A 24179-nucleotide genomic window follows, 5' to 3' on the forward strand; every position below is an offset into this window, starting at 1 on the left:
GAACAGTGCAGCCCGAGTGTTTCTTGGGAGCGGGGCAGGTGTGTGGGGTGCACGGGGGGTGGGAATGGGAGGCTAGGCGGGTGGGTGCATCCAGCCCCTGCCCCCTCTGCCTCCGCCTTGTCCCCACATCACGGCGAGCACCTGCGGGGGGTGGGTACCCCACCGCCAGCTCTTGCCCCCCCAGCACAGTGCTCTCTGTGCCTAGACCCCTGCAGGACCCTCTTCCCCAGCCGGGCTCTGCTAGGCTGCCCTGGCTTCACACAGCAGCCACGTGAACACAGAGCGGGGATACCTGTGACCCCAAGGGGGCCCTGGCATGTGCCCTGGGCCATGTGCTCCCGGTCAGTCCCTTGCCTTCTCCTTCCTCCTCTTGACGCCCCACTTCTCCCTCCCCCAGCTGGGGCCTCTGCTCCCCCTCATAACTTGCCCTCCTGGTGGGCTCCCATCCCGCGGTTTAAGTACCACGTGTGGACCAGGGCTCCCATCCCACCTCTCTCCCGTGCTCCCGACTCTGCCTGTCTGGGCTTCCCGATGCCCTGTTTGCCTGTCTGGGCTTCCCGATGCCCTGTTTCATGTGAAAAAGGCATCTCAAACTTAGAGCGCAAGGCTGAGCTCCGATTCGGCCTCCGTGAAGACCGGCCACCTGCGTCTTCCTGTTAGCGCCCCATCATTCCTGGGGCCGATCCAGCCAGGAGCTTTGCGGCCACATGCGGAGTGTTGGCCGCACTCCCCCTCCATCCTGCCGACTGGTCCGGGGGAGAGTCCTGGGCCCCCTTCCCAGCACCCCCGTGTCCACAAGTGGGGGGCGAGCAGAGGGACATGTGTCACTTGTGGTGGGAGTGGGTTTCCTCTTCCAGCTGCTCCATGGGACCCTACACCCTCTAGGAAAGAGGGGCCAAAGATGGCTGGACCACCCCGGAGATGAAGGCGCCGCCCCTCACAAGCACCCTCGCTGGGCCATGGCCAGAGTGAGGGCCTAACTCACATACCACCCTCCCCTCCCCTCCTCACCCACCTTTGTGGGGATCCCAGCAGCTCCGCCCTCAGAAATCATCCGGAGCCCCCTCCCTCCCTGCCGCCACCCTGGCCCCCACCCCCTCTGTCTGGGGGACGACCATAGCCCCCAGATCGGCCTCCCTGCCTCTACCCTCTGACAGTCGGTTCTCAACACAGCAGTGGAGAGGTCCTTTAAAAATAGAAGTCAGATCTGCGGCTCCTGGCGGGCTCAGTCAGTAGAGCACATGACCCTTGATCTCAGGATTGTGAGTTCAAGCCCCATGGTGGGCATAGAACTTACTTGAAAAAAAAAGTCAGATCCATCGCTCCACTCAGAACCCTCTAGAGACTCCCCTGTCAAGCCAAGTCCTTGGAATGCCCACATGTCCTGTTCCCCTCCACGCCCCGACTTCAGCCACATTGCTCCCTCTCTGCTCCCTTTGCATGGCCGTGCCTCCCTGGCGTGTTCTTCCCTAGATTTATATCTGCACGACTAACTTCCTTGTCTCCTTCAAAGTTTCCTTGAATGTCACACCCCAAAGAAGTCGATCCGAACCCACCCTATTGCATGGCACGCTTGCCCTCCCCACGTGTTCCGTGTCTCCTTGGCCTGGCATCGCTCCTCACAGTTCTCACCATCCCCTGACATACTATAATACGCATTTATTTATCATGTTTATTATGAGCAAGAAAAGCACCAAGGACATGGGTCTGAGATCCCAGGGAAGAAAAGCTTTGAGAGGTGAAACTGATGTTGTCACAAGTTCCCCATCAAGCGTTGGTAACTGTGGCCAAGAGGCTTAGCAGCTGAGGAGGGCACTCAGCAGCCTCCTGGGTGTTTGGTATCCGCCAGGGAGGAGGAGGAAGGGCTTGACTTGGGACTCTAAGGGGCTAGAAGTGAGGAGTGAGGACAGGAGAACCAGGCCAGTCCTCACAGAGACTGGAATCTGGCCTCAGCTAGCCCAATTCCCCTCACTGCCCCTCAGAGCAGAAGCAATCCCTCTGGACCAGGGACCAAATGCAGCTCAATACAGGCCAGACCTGGCCATGCCCATTTATTTGCATATTATGTGGCTGTTTTCAAGCTATGCTTAACTGGAATGCCACGGAAAGCCTGAAAGTAAAAATAATCGCAGAGATACACCGCACAAGCACTATGGTGAGAAAGCTGGTCCAGCTACTACTATCAGGTGAAAGAGACCATAAGGCAAGAGGTACTGCTAGACAAAGAAGGCCATTTCATAAAGATGAAGGATCAGTTCACTAGGAAAACACAAACTCTAAATGTGTACGCACCCACTAACATAGCCTCAGAATTTGTAAAGCAAAAAGGAACAAACTAGAACGAGAAAGACGCTGTGCCATCACAGTGGCAGTTTTTAGCATTCCTCTTGGGAACTGACAGAGCAAGGAGGAAAAAAACCAGTAAGGATACAGAAGACTAGAAACGAGTTAACTCAACCCAGATGATGAAGATCAACTCTGCATCCAACAACTGCGCTCTTTTTAAATCAACAGATAGAGGGTTTACCAAAATTGACCACGTGCTGGCCATAAAGCAAATCTCAAACGAGTCAGAGAGTTGAAATAACATAGAACATATTTTCTGATCATAGGTAAGTCAAATTAGAAACCATAAACCAAAAAGATAAAAAAAAGCAATGCAGTGGGAAACAACCCAGAGTTCAGAGAAACCACCATGGAAATTAGAAAATATTTTGAATAACCAAACTACAATAAACCAAAACCTTGTGTTGCATGGAGGAAAATTCAGTGTTTGCCGCGTGGACTTGGAAGGGAAAGGCCGACATCAATGGTTTAAGAACACTTCCTGAGAAGTCAAGGAAAGAAAGGAAAACTCAGTTTAAAGGAGAGGGAGGGAAGTAAAGGAATTCTGAAAGGTCAAGGCCAGTACTCCCTGGCCTGCCCCCTGCTGGAGCTCACACCCCACAGGGCAAGCTGTTGGTCTGTTTGGCTCACAGTCCTGCCCAGCACAGATCCAACAGGAATTTCAAGGATTTGTTTGTGCTGTCACTTGTCTCCAAAAAGGATGGGGGGTAAGAGGCAGGCTCTGTCAGACGACATGAGTGCCGTGGGTCTTGGGGAGGGGGTCCAGGCGGGGTGATGTCAGAGATTCCCCCAGCCGCCCCTATAACCCACAGCCATCCAGGGAAGGGACTGTGCCAGAAACTCAGGGTGTCCCCCCATCCTGTCCACAGGAGGCTTTGGGGCGCTCCTGCTGGGTGGCATCCAGTCCTGCCTGGGCTGGGAAGTCAGGCCCGCCCCTGGTGGGAGCATCACCTCTGCCCATCTCCACAGGTCTCCTGGCTTCCCTGCCTGCCCCGCTCTCTGGACACCACCCTGTCTTCTCATCTGCTGAATACCTTACTTGCAAAAATACATAGTTGAGTAATTTACAGCCACTTCCCCCGGGGAACTCCTAGTAACAGCTTCAGACAAAAATACCTTTTCTAATGGGCAGAGAGGGGTCAGAGCCTCGATAGGAAGACCAGTCTTCCCCTGTGTGGTCCTGGCCGTGCCCCTGGGAGCCCGGCCAAGGGCCATGAGCCTCCAGCTCCTTCTGGTGCAGCCGCAGCCCAGGGAGGAGTTTGAGCTGGTGCCCGCTGCCCCTCCCCTCAAGGAGCCCCACGCCCAGGGGCCAGCCACCCGCCCTTCTCGGGACTTGAGACGAAGGTACCCAAAGGCTAGCCTGGATCTTCGAACAGAGGGCAGAGAGGGTGAGCTCCAGGGCAACAGTGGTCCTGCGGGGAGGAAGCGGGCCCGGGAGCTCTGTGGAGACAAGAGCCACCCTCCTCACCTCAAGCCCCAGAACTGGGCGCCCCAGGCACACATCGATGGACGACCACAAGACCTTCTCCCCACCCAGGCATCTAACAGGACGAGACAGCCCTGTGAGGAGGGGACAAGCACAGGGCTCATGCACGCTGCCTGGGGGGCCAGACCAGGGCTCCTGCCCCGGGGAGCTGTCAGGCCAGAGGGACCCGGCGTGTCTCCCTGCTGCATCTAGCTCGGGCACTAAAGAAGGAAAAGACACCCTTGTGCAGGTAAAGACACAGAAGCTGGACACACGCCAAGGCAGGAGACAGCAGTGACAGGGGAAGGCCACACAGGTGAGCGCCCAGCAAGCCTCAGCCCTCGTGCATCTGAGGGGCTTGGCCTCCCCCAGGGAGATGCAGTGAGACACCCCCCGTGAGCCGCAGGGCCTCCCTGGCCAGCATGGGCTCCCCCAGCAGCCAGGACAGAGCACCTGCAGAGGGGAGGCGCATCCTCGAGAAGGAGCCCCTTCAGCTTGGGTGAGCCTCCACGCTCCTCATGGGCAGGGCCTGTCCAGTGCCCACTCCTCGGGGGCTCCTGCCTGTCACACTTCTGGGGGGGGAGTCCTCAAGTGGGGGAAGGAAAACGAGGGTCTCCTGGGAGCACTACATTGTCTCCAGCCATCAGGGGAGCACGACAGCAGCCAGAGCACCTGGAGAGGATGGGAAGAGCCCCCGAGCCCCTTGTGGGGGTGTGGCGAGCTAGCCAGGGAGCCATGCTCTCTGCTGGGGGACCGCGACCCAACCCCAGGGCCCGCAGCAGGCACAGAGCACAGGCTGTCAGGCTGAGACACCCCATGCCTGGCCTCCAGCCCCCGCCACCCCGGACCCTGGCCCAGGAGAGAGACGAGGCAGGGGTCACACAAAGTATTAAAAACACCTCTTTACTGTTGAAACGCAGCCATGGCACTCTAACGTCAGGATGACGGAGCCCAGGGCAGAGGGATGGAAGGGGGCGGTGGGGCCGGGCTGGGGTCGACCTTGCTACCAGGCGCCCTCGGCCCGGCTGCTGCTGACCCCATCTGGGCCATGGGCAGCAGCGGTCACTTGGCACTCGGCAATGGCCACCTGCGCTGCTCCAAGAGCTCTTCCAGGTGGTCGGCCCGCTTCACTGCGGCCTGCAACGTGCCGTCCACCTGCGGTCAGGCCCGGGTCATCCCACCCCCGCCCCCGGCCCCAGGGAAGGCCCGGCCTCAGGGACCCACCTCATGCTGTTTCCGGAGGCTGCGCACGGCCTCCTCCTTCTTTGCCAGAGCCAGCTTCACCCTGGGGGGGGGGGGACACGTGGTGGGCTTCAGGGCAGCGCCCCCCACACCCCATGGCCGGCATGTGGCCGAGTGCGGCAGGGCAGCCGGGCTGCCCACCCCATCCCAGCCCTGCTGACCGCGGGCACGGGGCTGTCTGGGGGAGTTGGTGCCGAGCTGTGACCCCCGCGGCCACGGCCCACAGGACCAGCCTCGGTGAGTCAGAGCCCAGGGTGGGGATCCTGACTCGTGCTGGGAGGGCTGCCGGCTGAGAAAAGAAAGCTCCCAGCCCATGTCCACCTCTCTGGAAGAACTAAGGGGTCCCGTGGGGCTGGGGGAGCTGCCCACTACTGACCCCTCGGGGCTCCGATTCCTCCCGTTTCACCCAGGCCAGGGAGCCGGGGAGCCGGCCGGTCCTGCTGGGATGCCTGGTGCTAGCCAGCCAGGCCCCAGGGCCACGCGCCGCACGGAGCCCCAGCGGCGGCTGATGGCCCGGCTCTGCATGCGCTGTGAGGCCGACCACAGCCCCTTCCCTTTCTCAGATCAAGCATCCCCCCCACCTCCCCCCAGGCTCCGGCTCCGGCCCCGGCCCACCTTCCGTGCACCTCCTCCAGGTCCGCCTGCTTCTCCCGCGTGAGCCGCTCCAGCTCCAGCCGCTGGCGGGCCCGCAGCTCGGCCAGCTCAGCCCTGACCTGCCGGGTCTCCTCGTCGGAGGCTGCGAGCCGGTCAGCGAACTCCTGGCGGAGCACCTCGGCCAGGCCGCTCCTCTCGCTGACCAGCTGCTCGTTCACCTGCGCCGGCACGGGGTGCGAGTGAGTGGGGGGGGGGCTGGGGCAGCCGACCGCCCCTCCCACCCTGCTCACCGCTGTCAGGTGGGCCAGCTCCTTCTCCTTCTGCCGCACCAGGCCCTGCAGACGCACGCTCTCCCCCTCCGCCTCCCCGAGGTGCCCCTTCAGCTCGGCGCACCGCTGCTGCAGCGTCCGCTCCGACTGCTCCAGCTCCGAGAGCTCCGTGTCGTACTTGTCCCGGATGCGCTGGACGCTGGCGGACAGGGGCAGGGTCAGGGGGCTCCGGGGACTCGGGGCTGTGCCAGGCACCGGTGGGAGAAGGCCTCACCGGCTCTCCGCGGCCCTCTCGCTCTCCTCCCTGGCGCGCGTCATGTCGGCCTCCAGCCGGTGGATGACCAGCTCGATCTCCTTATCCCGGCCCCTCCGGACTTCTTCCCTCAGCTCCCGTTCCCGGTTCAGCAGCCATGCTTCCTGGGGGGGGGGGGGGTGCACGGGGCTCAGTGGGACTGGTGCAGGGTCGGCCGCAGGACACCGGGTGGCAGGACCAGGCCCTGCCCTGGGCCCCGTCAGCCCTTTGGTCAGGACCCAGGGTGGGACAGAGCGCGAGCACCAAAAGCACCGCCTCGGGCTGCTGTCCTGGGTCTCAGGGCAGAGCTGGACATCTCCAAGCCCGGGGTGGGTGAGGGCCCAAATGGGGCAGGCTCTCGGAAGGCAATCTGGAAACTCCCATCAGGCTTCACAACACACCCTTTGACCCCGCCGCCCTGCATGTGCAAACATATCTCACAAATACAGCGACCCCCGTGCACAGTTCCGGGGCAGACAGGGAGGCTGCTTGGCCACTGCTGAGGCTCCGTGACCAGGCCAATGGGCCCTGGCCTCACGTGTGGCCCTGTGCACCTGTCCACCACGACCTCTTTCCAGAGATGCCTGGCAGTGTGGACTGGTGCTTCGTGTGGAAGGCACCGGAAGATGAGGGAGCCTCCTCCTAGGTATTCCCCATGCAGGCTGAGAGTCAGCTCATTGTGAGGGCAGCCCCCCGGGTGAAGGGAAGCTGAGGAACGCCGCCGACTCTCCCAGAGCCCCCCTCTGCAAAGGGCCTAGAGCGCAGGCAAGAACACAACCACCAGGCCCCGAGCAGACACACCGTGGAGCGCAGGACCGTGCCCACAGGGAGGCCATGGAAGGGGAACCCACACGTGGCCTGTTTCAAGGCCTGGGGTGCTGGGCAGGAGGGAGGAGGCTGCTTCCCACACCGCACCTCCTTCTTGGCGCAGTTGGCCTCCCACATCTGTCGTTCTGCCTCCAGCTGCTCCTTCAGGGCCTTCATCTCCATCTGGGGGGCGGGCAGCACCGTGAGAGCAGGCCACGACCCCTCCCCCTGCACGTCCCAGGTGGAGGGTCTGCAGGGGAGCTGCCACCCCCAGAACGGGCGCTCCCCACAGCGCAGGCGCCGGGAGGGGCGGGGACGGAGGCACGCCCACCTGGTGCCGCCGCTCCTGTTCCTCTCTCCCCTTCTCAAACTCAGCCCTGAGAGCCCGGCCCTCGGCCGCGCTGCTCTCCTCCAGCTGCTGCCGCAGCTCCTCCAGCTCCGCCCGCTGCCTGTGGGCAGGCGAGACGTCAGCACGTGCGTGGGCAGCGCGGGACGGCAGGCGGCGGCTACGCCCCCCTCCCGGTGGCACCTGGCTGCCTGCTGGCCCAGCCGCTCCTTCTCCTCGGCCACCTCGGNGGCCTCCCGGCGGCCCCAGCCGCTCCTTCTCCTCGGCCACCTCGCCGTAGAGCCGCCGCCGCTGCTGCTGCAGGGCCCGCTGCTCCTGCTGCACGTGCTGCTCGAAGCTGCGGGAGCAGAGGCTCGGTGCGGGCTCCGCCCTGGCGCCTGCCCACCCCTGTATTGCCCGGCAGCGCCCCGCGCGAGCTGCAGCCTCACGGGGCTCGTGGGGAGGCCGCGGTCAGCTGCGCGTCCCGGCCCCTGGGTTTCCTGCCCTGGCACCAGCCTCTGTGCCGGCCGCGTCCGCGGTCCCCTCCCGCGGGGTCCGGGCACATCCCAGCTCTGCTCGGGCCTCGGCTGGGGACACGCACCGCTGCTGGGCGCGCTCCCGCTCCTGCTGGCCCAGCGCCTCCTTCTCCCGCTCCAGGTGCTCCCGCAGCTGCTCCAGCTGGCGCCCGAAGCGCTGGGCCGCCCGCGTGTCCGCCTGCAGCAGCTCTGCCTCGTGCAGACACTTGAGCTTCTTCACCTCCTGCTTGTGCTTGGCGATCAGCTTCTGGACCTCGGGCTCCAGGCCTGGAGGGAGGGCACCGCACTGCAGGGGCCTGCCCCTCGGCCCCTGGGCGGCCAGGGACCCCTGACCCTTGCCCCGGTGCTGCAGGGGACTCCCAGTTCTCCCCCACTGTGACACCAGGGCCGCAGTCCCACCAGGGGATCCCCCACCCCGGCCACCCCAGAGGCTCCAGCCCAAAGCACAACTGAGTCCCCCTGGGCCCACCATCCCTCTCTGCCGTGGGGCTCCCCCTGGTGCAGGGCCCCCTGGAGGAGGGATCACCAGGGAAGAGGGTGTCTGGGGCAGGAGGGCGGGGCCAGGCATTAGCGGCCACAGCTGGGGAGCTCCGTCAGCCCTCAGACCCACTCTCTAAGCAGGGTGCAGTGACAGTCCCAGGCGTCAGGGAACCCGGGGCACCCCCCATGCTCCCACCCGGTGCGCTCCCCTGGGTGGTGGAAGAGGTCAGGGGACAGAGGAAGACAAGGCCCATCCTCTTGGACCTGCCCTTTGTCCTGGGTCCTGGGCCTGTGGCCGGCCCCCTCCCTGCTGCCAAGCCGGCTGGACATCCCCTGAGGGCTACCATGACTATGACTGACACTGCTGTCCTTGCTCAAAGACACCCCATGGCTGCCTCTGGGCCGTGTGGCCTGTCAGCCTCTGACCAGCTCCCGGGGGCGGCCGGTCCCCACCTCGGACGGTAATCTCCTTGATTTTTCGGGTTTTCTCATTGATCCACTTCTCCCTGCGGACTTTCTCAGTGGCACTCATTAGTTCTTTGAGTTTCTTAATCTCCTGCCAGAGAGGAAACAGAGTCCACAGAGCAGCTGTGAGGAAGGGGAAGATGCAGAGAGACCCCCGCCCTCGGCCACCCCTCCCCTGCCCACGCCAGTGATCCTATTCTGCCCTCCCCAGACGTGGAGGCAGGGTCCAGTCTGGAGGCCTGCGGTGAGGGGAAGTAATCGGGCTGCAGAGGCCCCACTGGGGTACCCAAGTCCCAACCCTGGCTGTCCCCTGCAGTGGCTGGGGGACTTTAAAAATGCTGATGCCGGGGCATCTGGGGGGCGCGGTCAGTGAAGCATCTGGCTCTTGGTTTCGGCTCAGGGCATGATCTCAGGGTCGTGGGACGGAGCCCCGAGTGTGGATCCCCACTTGGCGGGGAGTCCGCTTGAGAGTCTCCCTCAGCCTCTGCCTCTCCCACTTGTGCACGCACATGCTCTCTCTAATAAACACATCTTTAAAGACAAATGCTGGTGCCACCGCCCTCCCAGAGTCAGCCCGGGGCCTAGGGACCACCAGCACCCACACTGTGGGAGGTGCGGCTGGGGGGAAGCAGCCTTTGAACGGCGGCTGCCAGCAAAGCTGGATGAGGCTGGGTCCGGTCCTCGGCCGACAAAACCAGGGAACACGTGTGCGGTCCCTCTGCCCAGGGTCCCAGAGCTGGGGCAGCTCAGGTTCCCACACGGCCAGCACTGCGGGTGGGCAGGCAGCGGCCCCTCCCGGCCCTCCCTCCTCGTATGGGACACGGGAGGGTCCTGTGAATCCCTCGGCCCCTGCCCCAGGGTCTGGCACCCAGCGGCCCAGGGTGAAGCAACGCCAGTGGCAGGAGAGGACCGAGACTGGTGCCGGGGCGGCACCCCCACCCCCACCTGGCCCGCTGGCTGGCACCCTGGGCGCGGGGCTCAGGCCCGAGGCTCCGCCGTGTGCGCTCCTGGCTCCGGGGCTGCATGCTGGGCCCTGTGGTCTCGTTCACAAGCCCCCGACACTCTCATGCTCAAAGGCTGCCCTGTTCTGGGGCGGCCAGGCAGGGACCCCCCTCCCACAGGGGCTCAGAGCACAGCGGGGCTGGAGGCAGGCTGCAGGGACAGTGGTGGAGAGCCGGCCACTCCGGCCACGGCCACCAGCCCGAGGGGCTCACCAGCTCGTGCTGCTCCTGCACCTGGGCCTCCCTGTCCTTGCGCCTCTGGTCCCCCTGCTTCAGCTCTGCAACCACAGCCTCACACCTCTCGGCCAGGGCCTTCTTGTCCTCAATCAGCTGCAATCAAGGGCTGGGGCTACAGCTGCTGCCCTGAGGGGACCCCGCCCCAGGGACCACCGACTACCAGGAGCTTGCGGGGGACCCCTGGCCAGGAGGGCAGGTACGCCTGTGGACGGGGCCGTGGCTGGGGGACACAGCCGTGGGGTGGGGGTGGGTCACGGCTGCGGGGGGCAGCACCCAGGGATGCCCTGGACGAGCCCGTCCAGCAGTTCCCACGGGGAGGATGCTGCCCATTTCCACAGAAGGGAGGAGGCCCGGTGCGGAAGGCCCATGGGTCTGGAAGTGTCCTCGAGGCCCGAGCCAGGCTGGCACCCGATAACCCGGCGGACCCAGCAGTCCTGACCCCTCTCCCCTGGAGCCCCACTGCCCAGGCGGTGTTACCTGGTCGATGAAGGACAGGTGCCGCTGGATAGTGGCCTCGTAGTGGTCCCTCTGCTGCCTCAGCTGCCGGCCCAGCTCCTTCTCCGTCTCCTTGACCCGCCGGACGGTCAGGTCCCGCTGCTGCACCTGTAAGGGGCGCCGGGGGAGTGACTGGGCAGAGAGCGCCAGGAGGAGACGGGGGCGAGGCTCTCGCAGGGAGCAGCGCTGGCAGAACACACACACCCAGGCTGGGGAGCAGGGCCCGAGTGGTCACGGCCCCCCTGCGGTGTGTGAGGCTCTGCCGGGCGGGGGTGGCGGGGCGTTACCAGAGCTCTCTGCAGCAGCCCCACCGCCTGCTTCTTCTCCTCCACCTCCAGCTTCAGCCGCAGCACAGACGCGCTCACCGTGGACACGGGCTCCAGGCGCCCCTCCTCCGGCACCAGCCCCTGGAAAGGCAGCGTGCGTCAGGCAGGCCCGGTCACCTGGTGAGAACCTGCCGTCCCTCCCTGCGTCCGCTGCGCACCTGGGGGGCTGAGGCCGGCCGGTCCTGCCCTGACGTCTCCATCTCGTGCAGAAAGCTCATGATACCCTGCAGCTTAGCCTCGGACAACAGAGTTCCGTCTTCGGGGGGACCGGCGCACGTGCTGAGCTTCCCAAATTTCTCCAGGTTGTCGGCTGTCAGGGAGCTGGCATCGTCCTCCTACAGGGGAGGGGGCACAGCAGCAGGGGCTGTTGGGGTGGCCGAGGATGCTGGGCTGGGCCTCCAGAAGCCACTCAGGGACCCCCAGGGCAGGGGAGGAGGGGGCGGAGCGAGTGCAGGGGCCGCTGGGGAAGGTGGGGGGGACCTAGTCTGGGGGGGGCCTCTCAGGGGCACCACGGGCAGATAGGCGGCACCCACTCCCCACCCCAGGGTTATTCTGAGCGTCTTAAATCTCAGCGAGCCCTCGAATGAGTGGGGGATCCCACAAAGCCCCATTGGGCCCTCATCCGGGTCCCGACAGAAGCAGGCAGGTGCCCCCGTGACCTGCGCGGACACAGCCCACGGTCACCTCATCAGTCCAGGAGTATTTGTCCTTGTGGTAGGCCCTGGGGCAGGGCAGCGGCTCCGGCTCCTCCTCCAGCAGCCTGAGCGTGTGGAGCAGCTCATCCAGGGTCGCCCTAGGCTTGGCCCTGGCCCCGGCGGGGCCCACCACCTCCACATCCTCACTGGCCACATCCTGGGAGTTGGCGTCCTGCAGTGGACACAGAGGAGAAAGAGCCACTGAGGCCATCAGAGACCCCCGGAGGGCCGTGGGGGGAGGCTGGGGGGAGATGGGGGGCCAGGAGAGGAGAGGCCTCCTCGGCACAGGCTCGTGCCCACGTAACCATGTGGACCAGGCTCGCCCCAACCGAACTCCAGGGTGGCTGGGTGGGACGCACCTGGGCCTGGCCTCCTCACCCCAACCTCTGAGCTTTCTGCTCCCTCTGTAGGCACACAGAGCCCCACCCCAGAGCCGCTGTGAAAACCCAACGGGATTCCAGAGCAACCCACAAGACCCCGTCCCCACACTGGAGCAATGGGACCCATTCTGGGCAGCCTTTCCTGGCACGAGTGACCCCACGGCCACAGAGGGGCAAGCTTGGGTCACCCAGGCATGGATGAGCCCTGAAGCTGAAGGCAGGGAGGGCGGATAGGAGGAACTGTACGGACACCTGAGGCTTGTCGTCTGGAAACTGCCGGAGCTCAGGGGAGGAGTTGGAGGCAGACTGGTGGGGGTCCTCTGGGCCTGTGGTTCGGAAGCCAGCCCCTGCACAACACAGCACAGCATTGGAGCCCCCGGGCATCACCCCGGCTGGGGGCAGCCAATCTGGGGGAGCCCTTGGGAAGAGACCACACACAGGGGAAGTGGAGCATGTGACAGCAGGTGCCATGGCAGACCTCAGGGAACACAGGGAACTTTCGGGAGCCCCGACCTTCTGAGATGAAGAGTCGGGGGAACCACTGCGACCCCAGAACTCCTGGCCTCCCTGTGTCTAGCTCTGGAAGAAGAGGGGCAGGAGCAGAAGGGCAGGGCCTAAGGGTCTGCTGCACAGTGGAGCAGGGGCTCCAGGGGCCGGGGGCATCAGCAGAGGCCACAGCACTCCCCGGGGGAGGGGGCAGGGGTGTCTGTGCCGGGGTTGGGCTGGGTGATATCCTTGAGGGTCCGCAGAGCTGGGGCAGGGGGTTCACCGGCATTGTTGGCCTTGTGGGTCTGCTGGGCGTGAGTGGTGTCCCCCGGCCTCGGGGGTGGCTCCTGGGCCGGCCGGGGCTTCTCCGTCTCCCGGGCCTCCTTCAGCAGCCCAAACTCAGGGCCACCTGCCTTCTGGGCTCGCTTCTGCTGCAGCTCCTGCCGTGAGGAGCACCTCTGAGCAGCCTGGCCAGGCCCCCCGTCCTCCCCGTGCCCAGCTGCCCTGAGGCCCAACGTCCAGGGGCTTGGAGAAGGAGGGCTCGGGGAAGGCAGCAGGCAGGGGTCCCCCAGGGGCACAGGGGGTGGACCCAGCAAGCGTTTGCTGCCTTGGTCACCCCGGGCACCTGAATGGCCGCTCGCCTGGCCTGGCGTGCCTTCTCCTCCCGGACCCTCCTCCTGGCCGCCTCCTTCTGCTGGTGCAGGCCCAGGAGCCCCTCTCCCAGCTGCCGCCGCTGTTCCTGTGGAAGCCAAAGCCATAGCTGCTTTGAATGGGAACATGGAGTTGCCCGATCCAGGCCTGGGTTTCCATGGGATCCCAGGGCCCCCTGACATGCCACTTCTCTGCCCAGAGAAGACAAGTCTCCCTCCAGGCAGCCAGCGGCTCCCCTAGGTGGGGGAGACAGCTCTGCGTCCTGGAGCAGGGACCCTGCAGCCAGAGACCCGCTCGGACTGCTCAGCCCAGGGGCCGCTGGCAGGCATGTCCTGACGCCCAGGCCCTGACTCAGGGCAGGAAGGACACGGGGCCCCCAGACAGCACGTGGACCCGCGGAGCAATCCCAGGTTGCAATCCCATCGGTCCCAGAAACAAACTGTATGCGGCTGGGAGCCCTGGGATTCTGGCCTGCGTCCTCAGGGCATGGCTCACACGCCACGCTGACCTCACTGACCTCTTGCTTGGATGTTAGCAGGGGCTCTAGGCGGGCGGCTCTGGCTTGGCGCTGCACCTGCCGGCGGTACCATCGCTGGATGGTAACAGCAGCCTGGTTCACCTGGTGGATAAACCTGCGGGGTGGGCGGGGGGCAGCGCTCAGACAGAGGCCGGGCCCCCGTGGAACCAGGCGCTGAGCGACGGCCTCTCCCCGCTGCGTCCCCCGGAACGCCCAGGGTGGAGGAGAAGCCAACACATTCCCGCAGAAACAAAAACGCCCCTCCGCCGACGCTCATCACCGTCACGGAAATGACCCAAATGCCCGCGGCTTGGCTGTGGGTGACACTGCAGCCCTGACGGTGGATGCTAGTCCTGGACAGAGAGCCACGCCCCAGGCCACGCGCTCCAGCCGCAGAGCGTTCTAGAAGATGCAAAGCCCTAAGGGGACAGCTGGGCGTGGCCAAGGTTGGGCCTGGAGAAGGTGGATAAAAGGCCTGGGGGCGGGGGTAACAGACGTTCTGCGTCTTGGTGGCTGCATCTGAGACAACACAGGTGGGCGCAGCCACCCCAACTCCCCAACCACCCGTCTCTCTATACGGTGCGTCTCACTTTGCAGATTCGGGTCAGTAAAGCTGCGTAAACTACCAAGTCTTCCTCTCAGCTCTCGGGACCATTTAAAGGCCCTCACGGAACATCCTGGTCACAGATGGTCGCTGGCCCCGGGACAGGCGCACAGAGGGGCCCGTGCAGCTGACGCACGGCTGGGCGGGGTGCCTGGAGCGGTGGGCTCCCGGCCTCACCCGGCTCCCCCGCCAGGCCTGCTCCCCGGGAGCCTGCGGGACAGTGGCAGTGACTGCCCGCCAGTGGAGGCTCTGAGAAGTCCACCCTCGGATCGCCCGCAGCTTCCCACCAGGAGCAACGCTGTGGACAGGGGGCCGCCTCGGAAGGGGCCCTAAGGCGGGTTTTTTTTTTTTTAAAGATTTTATTTATTTATTTGACAGAGAGAGACAGCCAGCGAGAGAGGGAACACAAGTAGGGGGAGTGGGAGAGGAAGAAGCAGGCTCACTGCGGAGGAGCCCGATGTGGGGCTTGATCCCATAACGCCGGGATCACGCCCTGAGCCGAAGGCAGACACCTAACCGCTGTGCCATCCAGGCGCCCCGGTTTTTTGTTTTTTTATCTCCCTTCCACTTAATACTTTTTGGATTAAGAGCTTTAGTGAGTTATAATTGACATGCCGTAAAATTTATCCATCTTAAGTATGCAGTTCGATAATTTTGCATAAACTGACAGACATGTATGACCGCCAGCGTGACCCAGGTTTAGAACATTTAGAACATTTCCATCATCCCGGAAAGGACCCCCCACCCCATCAGCATCCCTCTTTTTCACATTTAGTACAAACGGGCCCACGTGACACGTGCGCTCGTCAGCATCCATGTTTGAAAACAATTATTCAAGGGGCAATTCCTATCATGGGAGCTTCAGGCCCCCTCCCGGCCCCCAGCCCTGGTTACCTCTCGGCCTCCTCCTCTGTCACCTCCTTCCGTCTGAGCGGGCCTGGGGCGCCCCCGGCGTTGCTCTGGGCCACGTGGTTGCTGCTGGCCAAGTTCTTGTGCGGCTTCGCGGAGCTGCTCTCCCCCTCACCGGTGGCCGCCTTGAGGATATTGCTAACGGGAAAGGGCAGAAAAGGGTCGCGGCGGCCCATCCAGGCCCCCTCACAGCCCGGGCAGTTGGCTCTGCCTGAGAGCAGAGGGGGTGACCCTGGCTTCATCTCAGGGGGCCTTGGGGATGGAAGGAGGCACCCACAGGACATGAGGAGGGGGCACCGCCTGCTCCCCGGTCCCGAATGCTGGTCGATCTCCCCATAGGGCCCCTTTGGTGGCACCCAGGGTTAACGGGCTCTTTCCATTCAAAAAAGCAAAGAGGTCTCAAGAGTCGCAGGATCCCGGAGCCAGACGGTGGTCACGGGCACTCCCCGACTCCGAGCGCACTGTGCAGGGAGCATGCCGGCACACGTGCGGGGCCGCTCCGGACTCAGCCAGGGGGCTGGGGACTCCAGGAGGGGCTGCGGCCTCCTCAGCGGGACCGCACGCTGGGGGTGTGCCCCAGGCCGGCCCAACTGCCCGCCCAGGTCTGGTCTGAACGTGGTCTCCCCAGTGCCCCTCGCGGGCGCAGCACCAGACCTCACGGGGCCCCGGCGCGGGCTGTTCCTGGCACACCAGCTCCCACACCCGCCCCAGCCCAGAGCCAGGCCTTACTTGAGGGAGGGAGCTGTGTGGTTGGAGCTCTTGGGGGGCGGCACCTTCCCTGAGGGGGCGTAGTGGTTGTGCACCATGCCGGTGACGCAGTTCCCCACGGCGCCCTTGTTGCTCCTGCCAGAAGAGATGGGAGCGGCATCAGGCTCTGGGAGGCCACACGGACCCCCAATGTGGGCTCACCATGGCATCATCCAAGTGTCCCTGGGGGCCCCTCCACGGCCACCATACTGACAGTGGGGGCTTCTTGGGACCCGGGAGAGCTCCACTCCTGGCGTTCCACTGGGCAGGCTGTGAAAACCCAGGCCCCGGACAGCAGACACGCCTGCTGGGGAGAGGCCGGTCACAGACCGTCAGTCCACGGAGGACGGGCCTTTCTGTGCCGGTGAAACAGGACGAGAGACACAGTCCTCTCTCTGCCCCTCTCAAACCCACCGGAAGGCACACACACGGTATAGACACACAAGGACAAGGGGAATGTGGAGGAGACAGCCACGAACACATGACCACAGCGTTTTACAGGATGAGAAACAGAAGGGCCAGTGGTAAGTGACACGGGGAGGGAGGGAGGAGACGCCCAGGGCCGCGGGGCCATGGGATCGCGGGAGTGGCTGCTATGCCTCCTAGAGCCCCACGGAGGTGCAGGACGCAGACGCCTGGCTCTTCTAAAGCAATGGTGTACCCCAGATCCCTTCCCCCCGTCGGAACCCTGGCACCAAGCCCATCCATGCGCTCCAGACGGGAGGCTGGCTCTGCCCGCGAAGTGTGTGCCGAGCAGGACGCCCACGTCCCCTCGCCCACGGGGCGCACGGCAGTGGCGGGCAGGAATCAAACCTCAAGTCAGGAGACCAGAGAATCCCTCCCCGGACAGACTGAGCAGCCCAGAGAAGAGCCCCAGATGCTGGCAGGCGCGGACCCCCAGGACAGCAGCCTGGCCCCTGCCCGGTCGCCCCGATGTGAGCCACCACACGGCTCTGCGCGCTGGCGGAGCCCGTATTCCAGACACCCGAGGACAGACGCACATGCGAAGAGCCGACAAACAGGGCGGGCGGAGACGAGGCTCAGCAGAGGACAGGGTGTCTCCGAGAACCCATCCTGGCGACCAGGCTGTGCCAACACATGTTTAACAGCCTGTTCTCTGTGGGAAAAGCTCTTATTTGCAGGGTTTGCCAATTTCAATATTGCCCACGTGGCTGACGAGATGGCGTGAGAACCGCCCTCAGGAACAGGAAGAGCTTGTGGGACCAAGGGCCACGCGGCTCAGCTACGCAGGGACGGAGGAAGAGCAGGCTTGCCGCACAGGGGTACAAGGGCCCCTGGGGTCCCAAAGCTGAAAGCAGAGGGCACGACGGGGTGGGGCCGACGAGAGTCCATCCAGGAGGACCGCCGGCCCAGCAACGCAGTCATAGGGGGGCGGAGCAAAGAAAGGGAAGAAAACCACCAAGGGAACCGCAGGATGACATCTGCCGTGACTGAGCAACACAAGTGTCCAGGACGGGGGACCCCCGAGGCCAGCAGGCGAGTGGGGAAGACCCAGGGTAGAGGGCAGCACCTCAAGATTCCACGCGGGGAAGCGAGGGGGAGACACAAAGTGCTTCTAAAGAGAACGCAGGACCTGGAAAAGGACCGGGGATTGGCACGGCAGAGGACTCCCGGGCGGCTGTCCGTGGAGCCGGAGTGACGGCTTCCAGGTGTCAGGAAGGTTTTCTGACCTGGGGCTCTGCGAGCTGAGGGTCACGGCATTTTTAGGCACACGTGCGCCTCGTCATCCTCGCTGGGGGTCTGCAGGAGGCTGTGCTCCCGGAAGACGGGGGAACGGAGGGCCCACACCGAAGGCGGGGGGTGGCCCGTGGGCACGAGCGTGGGGCCCACAGGGAGGGCAGCCATCCGGCCCAGGTGGGAAAAGCCAGGCTCCAAGGGGTTTATCCAGAGGAACGTGGACAGGGACACAGACAACCATGTGGGAAAAAAGACCCTCTTTAACTCTGGGAAAGACAACAGCCTGTCCCACATGTTGATAGCCCTCCTTGAGCACAGCACTGCTCTAAGAGGCTCACGTCTTCCCCACTGCAGCCTCCTGACTGTGGGGCAAACACAAGCATGACCCCTTAGCCTAAATGAGGATCCTGGGGCCCAGGGAGGTTAAGTAACCTGCCCCAAGTCCCACAGCAAAAAACCATGGGAAATCAGAATTCGGACCAGGCAGAGCTGTGCTGGTCCCTGCATGGCATCCCCACCCTCCACGTGGAAGGCGGTCAGCGATGAGCGACACTGGTGTAACTTGGATAAATGCTTCCTAGAAAACACTAGAAGCAGCAGCTCCCTCTGGGGAGCGGGGCGCCGGGGGGGGGGGGCAGCGGGTCTGCTAGTTTCCCTCTTAGGTCTGTGGTCCAGCTCCATGTCTTAGCTGCGTGCAGGTGTCACTGAGAGAAATTACAAGCATATTTTCATTTAAATTCTTGCGTCCAGAGCACCTCTCTCAAAGACTGTTCCTTCCGGAAACGGTTGCCGCATTGGGAAGTTCTTTCTGCGCCAAGGCAAATGTATCTCCTTGTCCCTCTGCCCAGGGGCGCCCCCGAGGCCAAGAGCGAGGGGGACCAGTGCCCCTGACAGCCCAGGGCGGGCGTGCCAAGCCCGCTTTCCTCCAAGGCTTCTCCAGGCCGCCCGCCCACCCCGAAAACTCCTGGCCGGCAGCCCCATCAGCCGAGGCCGCAGCCTGCCCAGCCCTCTGCACGCCCCACCATATTGGGCATCGCTCTGCATGTGCCTGGTTCCGTGCTGCCGTGGGCGGCACGGCTGACCAGGGACCACCATGGCCTGCACGCAGCCCCAATGTTGGCATGCCGCGGGCAGGTATGGCCGCAGGGAACACGGTCTACCCCTCCCTCTGCTGAGCCTTATACAGTGGCCCACGGCCCCACGTGAGCCTCGCCAGGCCTGACCTCTTCAGGGGCAAAGCCGGACGTCTCGGGTCATCTGGAGGCAAGTTGCCCTGCAGAGGAGAGGGCGGGTGGGGGCCTGCGGGAGTGTGCCCCGTCTGAGCCCCCCAGGCCAGAAGAGCCCCTGCCTTGTGTGCAAGATGCCTCCCTGCAGCCTCCTTCCCTGGGCCCTTGGGTGGAGATAGCCAGCCCCTCGTTCCCTCATTCATTCATTCATTCATGCATTCACCTATTCCAGAGCACACAGGTCCCGCCATGAATAAGACAAACAGCGCCCCCTGCAGGGGCTCCAGGTGGCCGGGGCCACGGAGAGTACCCACAGGCGGTCTCACCTGTTGTTGGCAGTGAAGCTGGGGGCCAGGGGGACGGTGCACTCTCTCCTCCGTGGGCCCACCGGTGCGTCCACGGTGCTCGGACTCTGGCAGTCCGGTGGCGAGGTGAAGGCCCTGGGGTGGTCATCCTGTCGGTGACACAGTAGCCACCTCAGACCACGATGTGCTCCAAAGGCCACTGACCCCAAGCCCCTGGCGTGTCCCCACAGCCTCACCCGCAGGCGGGATGGCCCAGGGGCTGGGAGCGTCCGTGCCCCTGCTCCACTTGTCACGCTGTGGCTGTGACCGAAGCCGGCTAACACCGACTCCCTCCCCAACACCAGCCCCGCCCGCAGGTACAGCCAGCACAAGGCAGGAAGCAGGCGTCACTGTCACAGGGACACTTAGACTCAGCCAGGAAGCAGGCGTCACTGTCACAGGGACACTTAGACTCAGCCGCTGGCGCTTACCAGGACATTCCACGTGGCTCCCTTCTCACTGGCAGCTTTGCTCAGCCCAGCCAGCCGCTTTTTCCCACCGGAGCTGCCCTCGATGAGGGTCAGGGAGTGGGGGCGCTCGGCCGGCCTGGGTCAGGAGAGAGGATGCCAAGCAGGGACAGTTAGTCTGGGGAGGCCAGCTCCAGGAGCGCAGACAGGCAGGTCTTCCGAAGGCACAGGAGGGGCCAGGTCACCACTGCGTAATTCTGTCTCCAAGCCCACGGCCTGGTGCGCTGTTGCTTAGCTATAATCTGACAAGCACACCTGAAGGAGATGCTCGCACCTGAACTGCGGCCACCCTGACACCCATGCGAAGGGCGCAGCAGGGACAGAGGTAGAGAAGCAGGCGGGGGGACGCTGGCCTGGGGGTCCGCATCCCTACTCACGGAGATGGGTCAAGAACCATCCCGCCTGTCCCCCCACCCCCTGCTGAGGTGCTGGCCTGCGGACAGCTCACATCAGGCCCTGGTGCCCAGCCCGGGCCCAACCTGGTGAGGCTGGAACAGGGGCTGACAGAGGCAGGAGAGGCCCGTGGCGGGGGGGGCTACCTGAGGGGGCTGGTCCAGGCCTGGCTGGCTGGCGGCTGGTGGACCTGCGTGGTGCTGTTAGATCTGCGAAGGTTGTTGATGGCTCCGGAACCTCCAGGCCCCTCCTGTAAAAGGAAGAAATCAGCAACCCCGAGGCGAAGACTTCAGACACTTGCCAGTTCACCCACGCCACGCCAGCCCTCGGAGAATGGATTTAGGGCGAGGAGAGGGGTCTCCTGGTTCTTTGGACAAGAACAGCGTGGGGTCCTGGGCAGGGCCCACTGGGCTGGGCCAGGTCCTCGGCCTCTCAAAGCCCCATCTTCCTTGAACAACGCGGGAACCCTTCGTCCCTGGCTGGTGAGGGTCCGGGAGGAAACGCGTGGGGCCTGGCCCAGAGGCTTTGGCAACGGCTGCCCGGCCTGCCCCTCACGTCATCTGGTACCCGAGCAGCATGGCTGGCTCACTCCCGCCAGGCACCTGCTGCCAGCCTGCCCGCCAGGCTGTCCTCAAGGCCGCCGGGAGCTCATCTCCTCCCCCACGGGTTGCCCTGCTCCTTGAGGATGCAAATAAATCCAACGTTGGCGGAGCAAGAGGGACCGGGAGATTAGTGCCAGCAGGATTTAGGCTCTGCCTCAGGCCGGCCGACCCTCAATCGACCCTGGCCTTGACCCCTTTGTGAGTTAGGTCTCTGGTCTATGGAGCAGGAGTCCCTCCTGAGCCTGCGGCAGCCACAGGCAAAGACAACAGACAGGAGGTGCCTGCGGAGGGGTGGGGTGACTCTTCAGGAGGAGGGGGTGGTGCAGGGACACTCGCACACCCCCAGCCCCAGCACTCACCAGCGCCTTCCTCCTTGGCTCACTGCCCGTGACCACGGAGAGGGAGCGGGCGATGGGCTTGGCGGTGGAAGCGCTGCTGGGGCGCCAGGACACAGGTGGAGGGAGGCCCGTCAGGCTCAGGTCCACACCTTCTGACCTGCCCTCGGGGGCGCCGGAGGGACCGCTGCTGGCCCGGGAGCCCTTCATGGAGGCTGAGCAGGCCCTGAGCAGGCAAGAAATGCAGTGGGACGCCCTCTGAGGAGCCAGGCCTCCCCATGCACCACCTCCCGCCAGGTCAGGGAGCCCGCCGCCACCCAGCCACATCCTTGCAGGGTGTGTGGGGTTCCCTGTCAGAGCAGGACTCCGGGCCGAGGTGACTACTCTCTGGAGGGACCCTGCCCAAGGGTGGCCGGGGGCAGCACTGACCCCCCACCCCAGGACAGGTTCTCCAGCTGTCTGAGCCGTCCCTCCTTCATCTGTAAGACGATGTCACAAAGTGCCTCTTCCTGGAGTTGTCCTGAGGTTTGGACAAGGTGGCTGTGAGGATGGCACGCAGGACGCACCATGACAGGCGTTCTAACCCAGGCTTGGTCTGATTCATGCTGCCCAACCCAGGGTCCATAACCAACTCCCCTGGCCGCAGAGCCCCTGTGCTTCCTCAGGGCCCCCAGGGACACCCCCGAGCGCCCTGTCTGTGGCAGCTGCTCCCTTCCTTCCAGCACCCCCCAGCACCAGCCACACTTCCATCTCCCTGGCTGTCCCTTCCTCTTCCCAAACCCTCAAGGCAGAAGGTCCCCAGGCTCAGCCCTGGCCTCCCCTCCACCCAGCCTCTCACCTGGGGGCCCACGTCTGGCGCCCAGGCTTCAAACAGAGGCTGAAGGTTCCTGCCGCCGCCACCCATTCCCTAATTTCTGACTCAGGACCAGCCGAGCGTCTGGCGCCTCAGCCCCCAAAAGACCAAAACAGACGTCCGCCTCTAGCTGCCCCCTCACCAGGGGTCACGTTCTGTAACTGGCTCAGGCCAAAGACTTGGATCTCATGCTGACATCTTCCCCTTCCCCACCACACCTGCTGCAACTGCCCTCTCCCCACACACCCCTTCCCTCCACAGCCTCTCCTAGAACCTGGACAAGCCCAGCAGCCCCTCCTCCGGCCCCTCCCCACACGGCAGCCAGAGCTGAGCTTTGTCCACCAGGTCTCAGATCACACTGCGTCCCTGCCCAAAACCTTCCAAGGGCCCCCTGGCACAGAGAACAAAGTCTAAACACTCAACACCCCTCAGATCTGACCCTGCTCTCTCTGTGACCTCCTCACTGCCCCCCACCGTTGCCCCTAACTCTGCTTCAGCCAAACCAGCCATCCTGCTGCTCCTCAAACTGGGCCAGTCTGTTTCCATTGCAAGCCTCTGCACCTGCCGGCCCCTCTGCCTGGGGCCTCTTCCCCTGGGATGTCACTCACAGAGCCACCGGTCCCCCATCACGTTGCTCCCTCCTCCTGCTTTATTTTTCTTCACCTGGCCACACAGGTCGGTGTGTGGCCAGTGGTCTGCACTGCCTGACTCCTTGTAAGAACATCAGCGCCACGAGGACAGGGACCACGTAGCCCGGCCCCTGGCACGTGGCAGGCACTCAAGCAATAGAAGTGGACAAGTGCATAAACCGGCAGCACCAGGAATGACCACGGAGGAAAGAGCACAGCCCTCCCTGCCACGGAGGACTGTGGTGGGCCAGCAACCACACACCATTACCACCGCAGGTCAGTGCCGTGGCCTCCTCCACACGCACATAGTGGGGGGCCCCTGAGCTCTAGCGCGGAGCACAGAACGGTCCCTGCCGTTCACCAGGCCGGTGTCCCCACTCATGCATTTCCGGTTGTGTGGGTGATTTTAACACCCTCCTCTCCCCAGGGCACTGGCCACGCCCAGCGGGACCCAGGCTGGCTGGACTCAGGCTGGCCGGCTGAGCCGCTGGGGCAGCAGCAGCACGCGTGGCTCTGGGATGGTAAACACAGCCTCTCCCTGGAAACCTCCAGGCCAGACCTCGCCTTGAACACAAAAATGTCTGTCCCAGCACCCGAGCCTCTGCCCAGGCCCCTCAACACGGGCTGGCGCAGGACCCCCGCAGCTTCTCCACCGAGCAGCTCTCAGTCCCCCAAGGACTTGGCTCAAGGTGGTGGGACCGAGACCGCCGACTGGACTCCGCTCCCTCGTGCAGACCCCCGCCCGCTCCTGCACGGGGGAGAAGGGGTGGGGGAAGCCTTCAGCCGCGCGGGCCCCGCACACCCGCATCCGCGCGAGCCCTCCTCACCTGCGCGGGCCGGGCCCCTCACCTGCGCGGAAACCCCCTCACCTGCGCGAGCCAGGCCTGGGGCGCGGAGCCTGCGGGGCCGGCCGGCGGGGGGATGTGCGAGGCCCTCCCAGGTGGGACGCCCGGGGCTCAGGCTTTGGGCGAGCGACCTCGCGCCCCGGCGCTGGCTCCGAGGCCCAGGTGACAATGAAGCGGCCGGGCCGTAGGGCGAGGGGCGGCAGCTAGCAACCAGCAACCAGCCTGGCACCTCCTCCCCCGTCCGTCAGGGCGGCCCGCCTTTCCTGCCCGCGCCGCCTCCGGATTGGCCGGCATGCTGCCCGCTCCGGCCGTCCGGAGAGCTCATTGGGTCCCTGGGCTGTCCTTCGGGACGTCGCGGCGTGGGAGGAGCCGCGAAGGGCTGAGCCCCAACCCCGCCAGGTGCAGCGGGCCGTCGATTGGACCAGCCGGAGGAGGCGGGGCCTCGGCTAGTGTGGGGCGGGACCTGGGCGTAGAGCCTCAGGGAGAAGGAGCTGGCGTGGGGTGGGCGGCGTGGTGCTCTGGGCAGAGTTCCCCGAGACCCAGCCGGCCTGCGCCGACACCCAGGCGGCCCCGGGCCCCCACAATCTCTGGTCGCCGACGCCGTCCCGCGGACTCCCACGCGGTCCCCGGTTACACACGGGATTCCACGCTCCCTCCTGTCTGAGGCCTGTCTGGACACGTAGGTCTTGCTGCGCTCCCCTCCAGACAAAGCTCCATTTAGGGCTGACACCTGCAGGTCCCAGAAGCCCGTTGGTGCCCTTCCTCAGGCATCCCTGTCCGAGGACCTGGTCACCGACCCTGCACCCGAGGCCCACTGCCCCTCATCTTTCAAGACCATCCGGTGGTTTCCTATCTAGGTCTATGGTTCAACTGAGATTTTGTGTGAGGTGTGAAGTATGGGATTTTTTTGGGGGGGGG

The 24179-nt window shown here is 64.5% G+C and overlaps 1 protein-coding gene across 6 annotated transcripts; it reads right to left on the bottom strand.

Moving 5' to 3' along the window:
- Positions 1–4713: 4713 nt before the first annotated feature.
- Positions 4714–23515, bottom strand: CEP131 (centrosomal protein 131). Of its 6 annotated transcripts, XM_034640710.1 has the most exons (29): positions 23266–23515; positions 22396–23164; positions 21364–21454; positions 20959–21160; positions 20144–20247; positions 19569–19683; positions 19120–19247; positions 15852–15965; positions 15108–15260; positions 13610–13724; positions 13067–13180; positions 12725–12881; positions 12208–12302; positions 11565–11747; positions 11039–11215; positions 10842–10961; positions 10537–10662; positions 10036–10152; positions 8810–8912; positions 7942–8143; positions 7632–7698; positions 7545–7585; positions 7347–7464; positions 7124–7198; positions 6191–6333; positions 5938–6115; positions 5669–5865; positions 5036–5096; positions 4874–4948 (listed from the first exon to the last, which is right to left on the bottom strand). In XM_034640710.1, exons 3-29 carry the CDS (start codon positions 21411–21413, stop codon positions 4874–4876), a joined length of 3330 nt encoding a protein of 1109 aa, XP_034496601.1. In that variant the 5' UTR covers positions 21414–21454; positions 22396–23164; positions 23266–23515. The 6 variants fall into 6 exon arrangements, with proteins under 6 accessions (XP_034496600.1, XP_034496601.1, XP_034496599.1 ...); XM_034640709.1 differs by having other exon boundaries at positions 4714–4948; positions 21364–23164; XM_034640708.1 differs by having other exon boundaries at positions 21364–23164; positions 23286–23515.
- Between the last annotated feature and the right edge of the window lie 664 nt (positions 23516–24179).

Source organism: Ailuropoda melanoleuca, chromosome 13 (assembly GCF_002007445.2).
Source record: "Ailuropoda melanoleuca isolate Jingjing chromosome 13, ASM200744v2, whole genome shotgun sequence".
Classification (NCBI taxonomy): domain Eukaryota; kingdom Metazoa; phylum Chordata; class Mammalia; order Carnivora; family Ursidae; genus Ailuropoda; species Ailuropoda melanoleuca.

Bases quoted from the DNA above. Each gene is read 5' to 3' on its own strand.
- CEP131 (XM_034640709.1), bottom strand. From the start codon at position 21,503: ATGGTGCGTCCTGCGTGCCATCCTCACAGCCACCTTGTCCAAACCTCA. The intron at 10,962-11,038 runs GTGCGCAGCGGA...CTGCCTTTCCAG, and splicing joins GGCCGGCCTCAGCCCCCCAG to GGGCTGGTGCCGGAGGAGGG. The intron at 6,334-7,123 runs GTGCGGTGTGGG...CCCCCCCCCCAG, and splicing joins CCAACTGCGCCAAGAAGGAG to GAAGCATGGCTGCTGAACCG.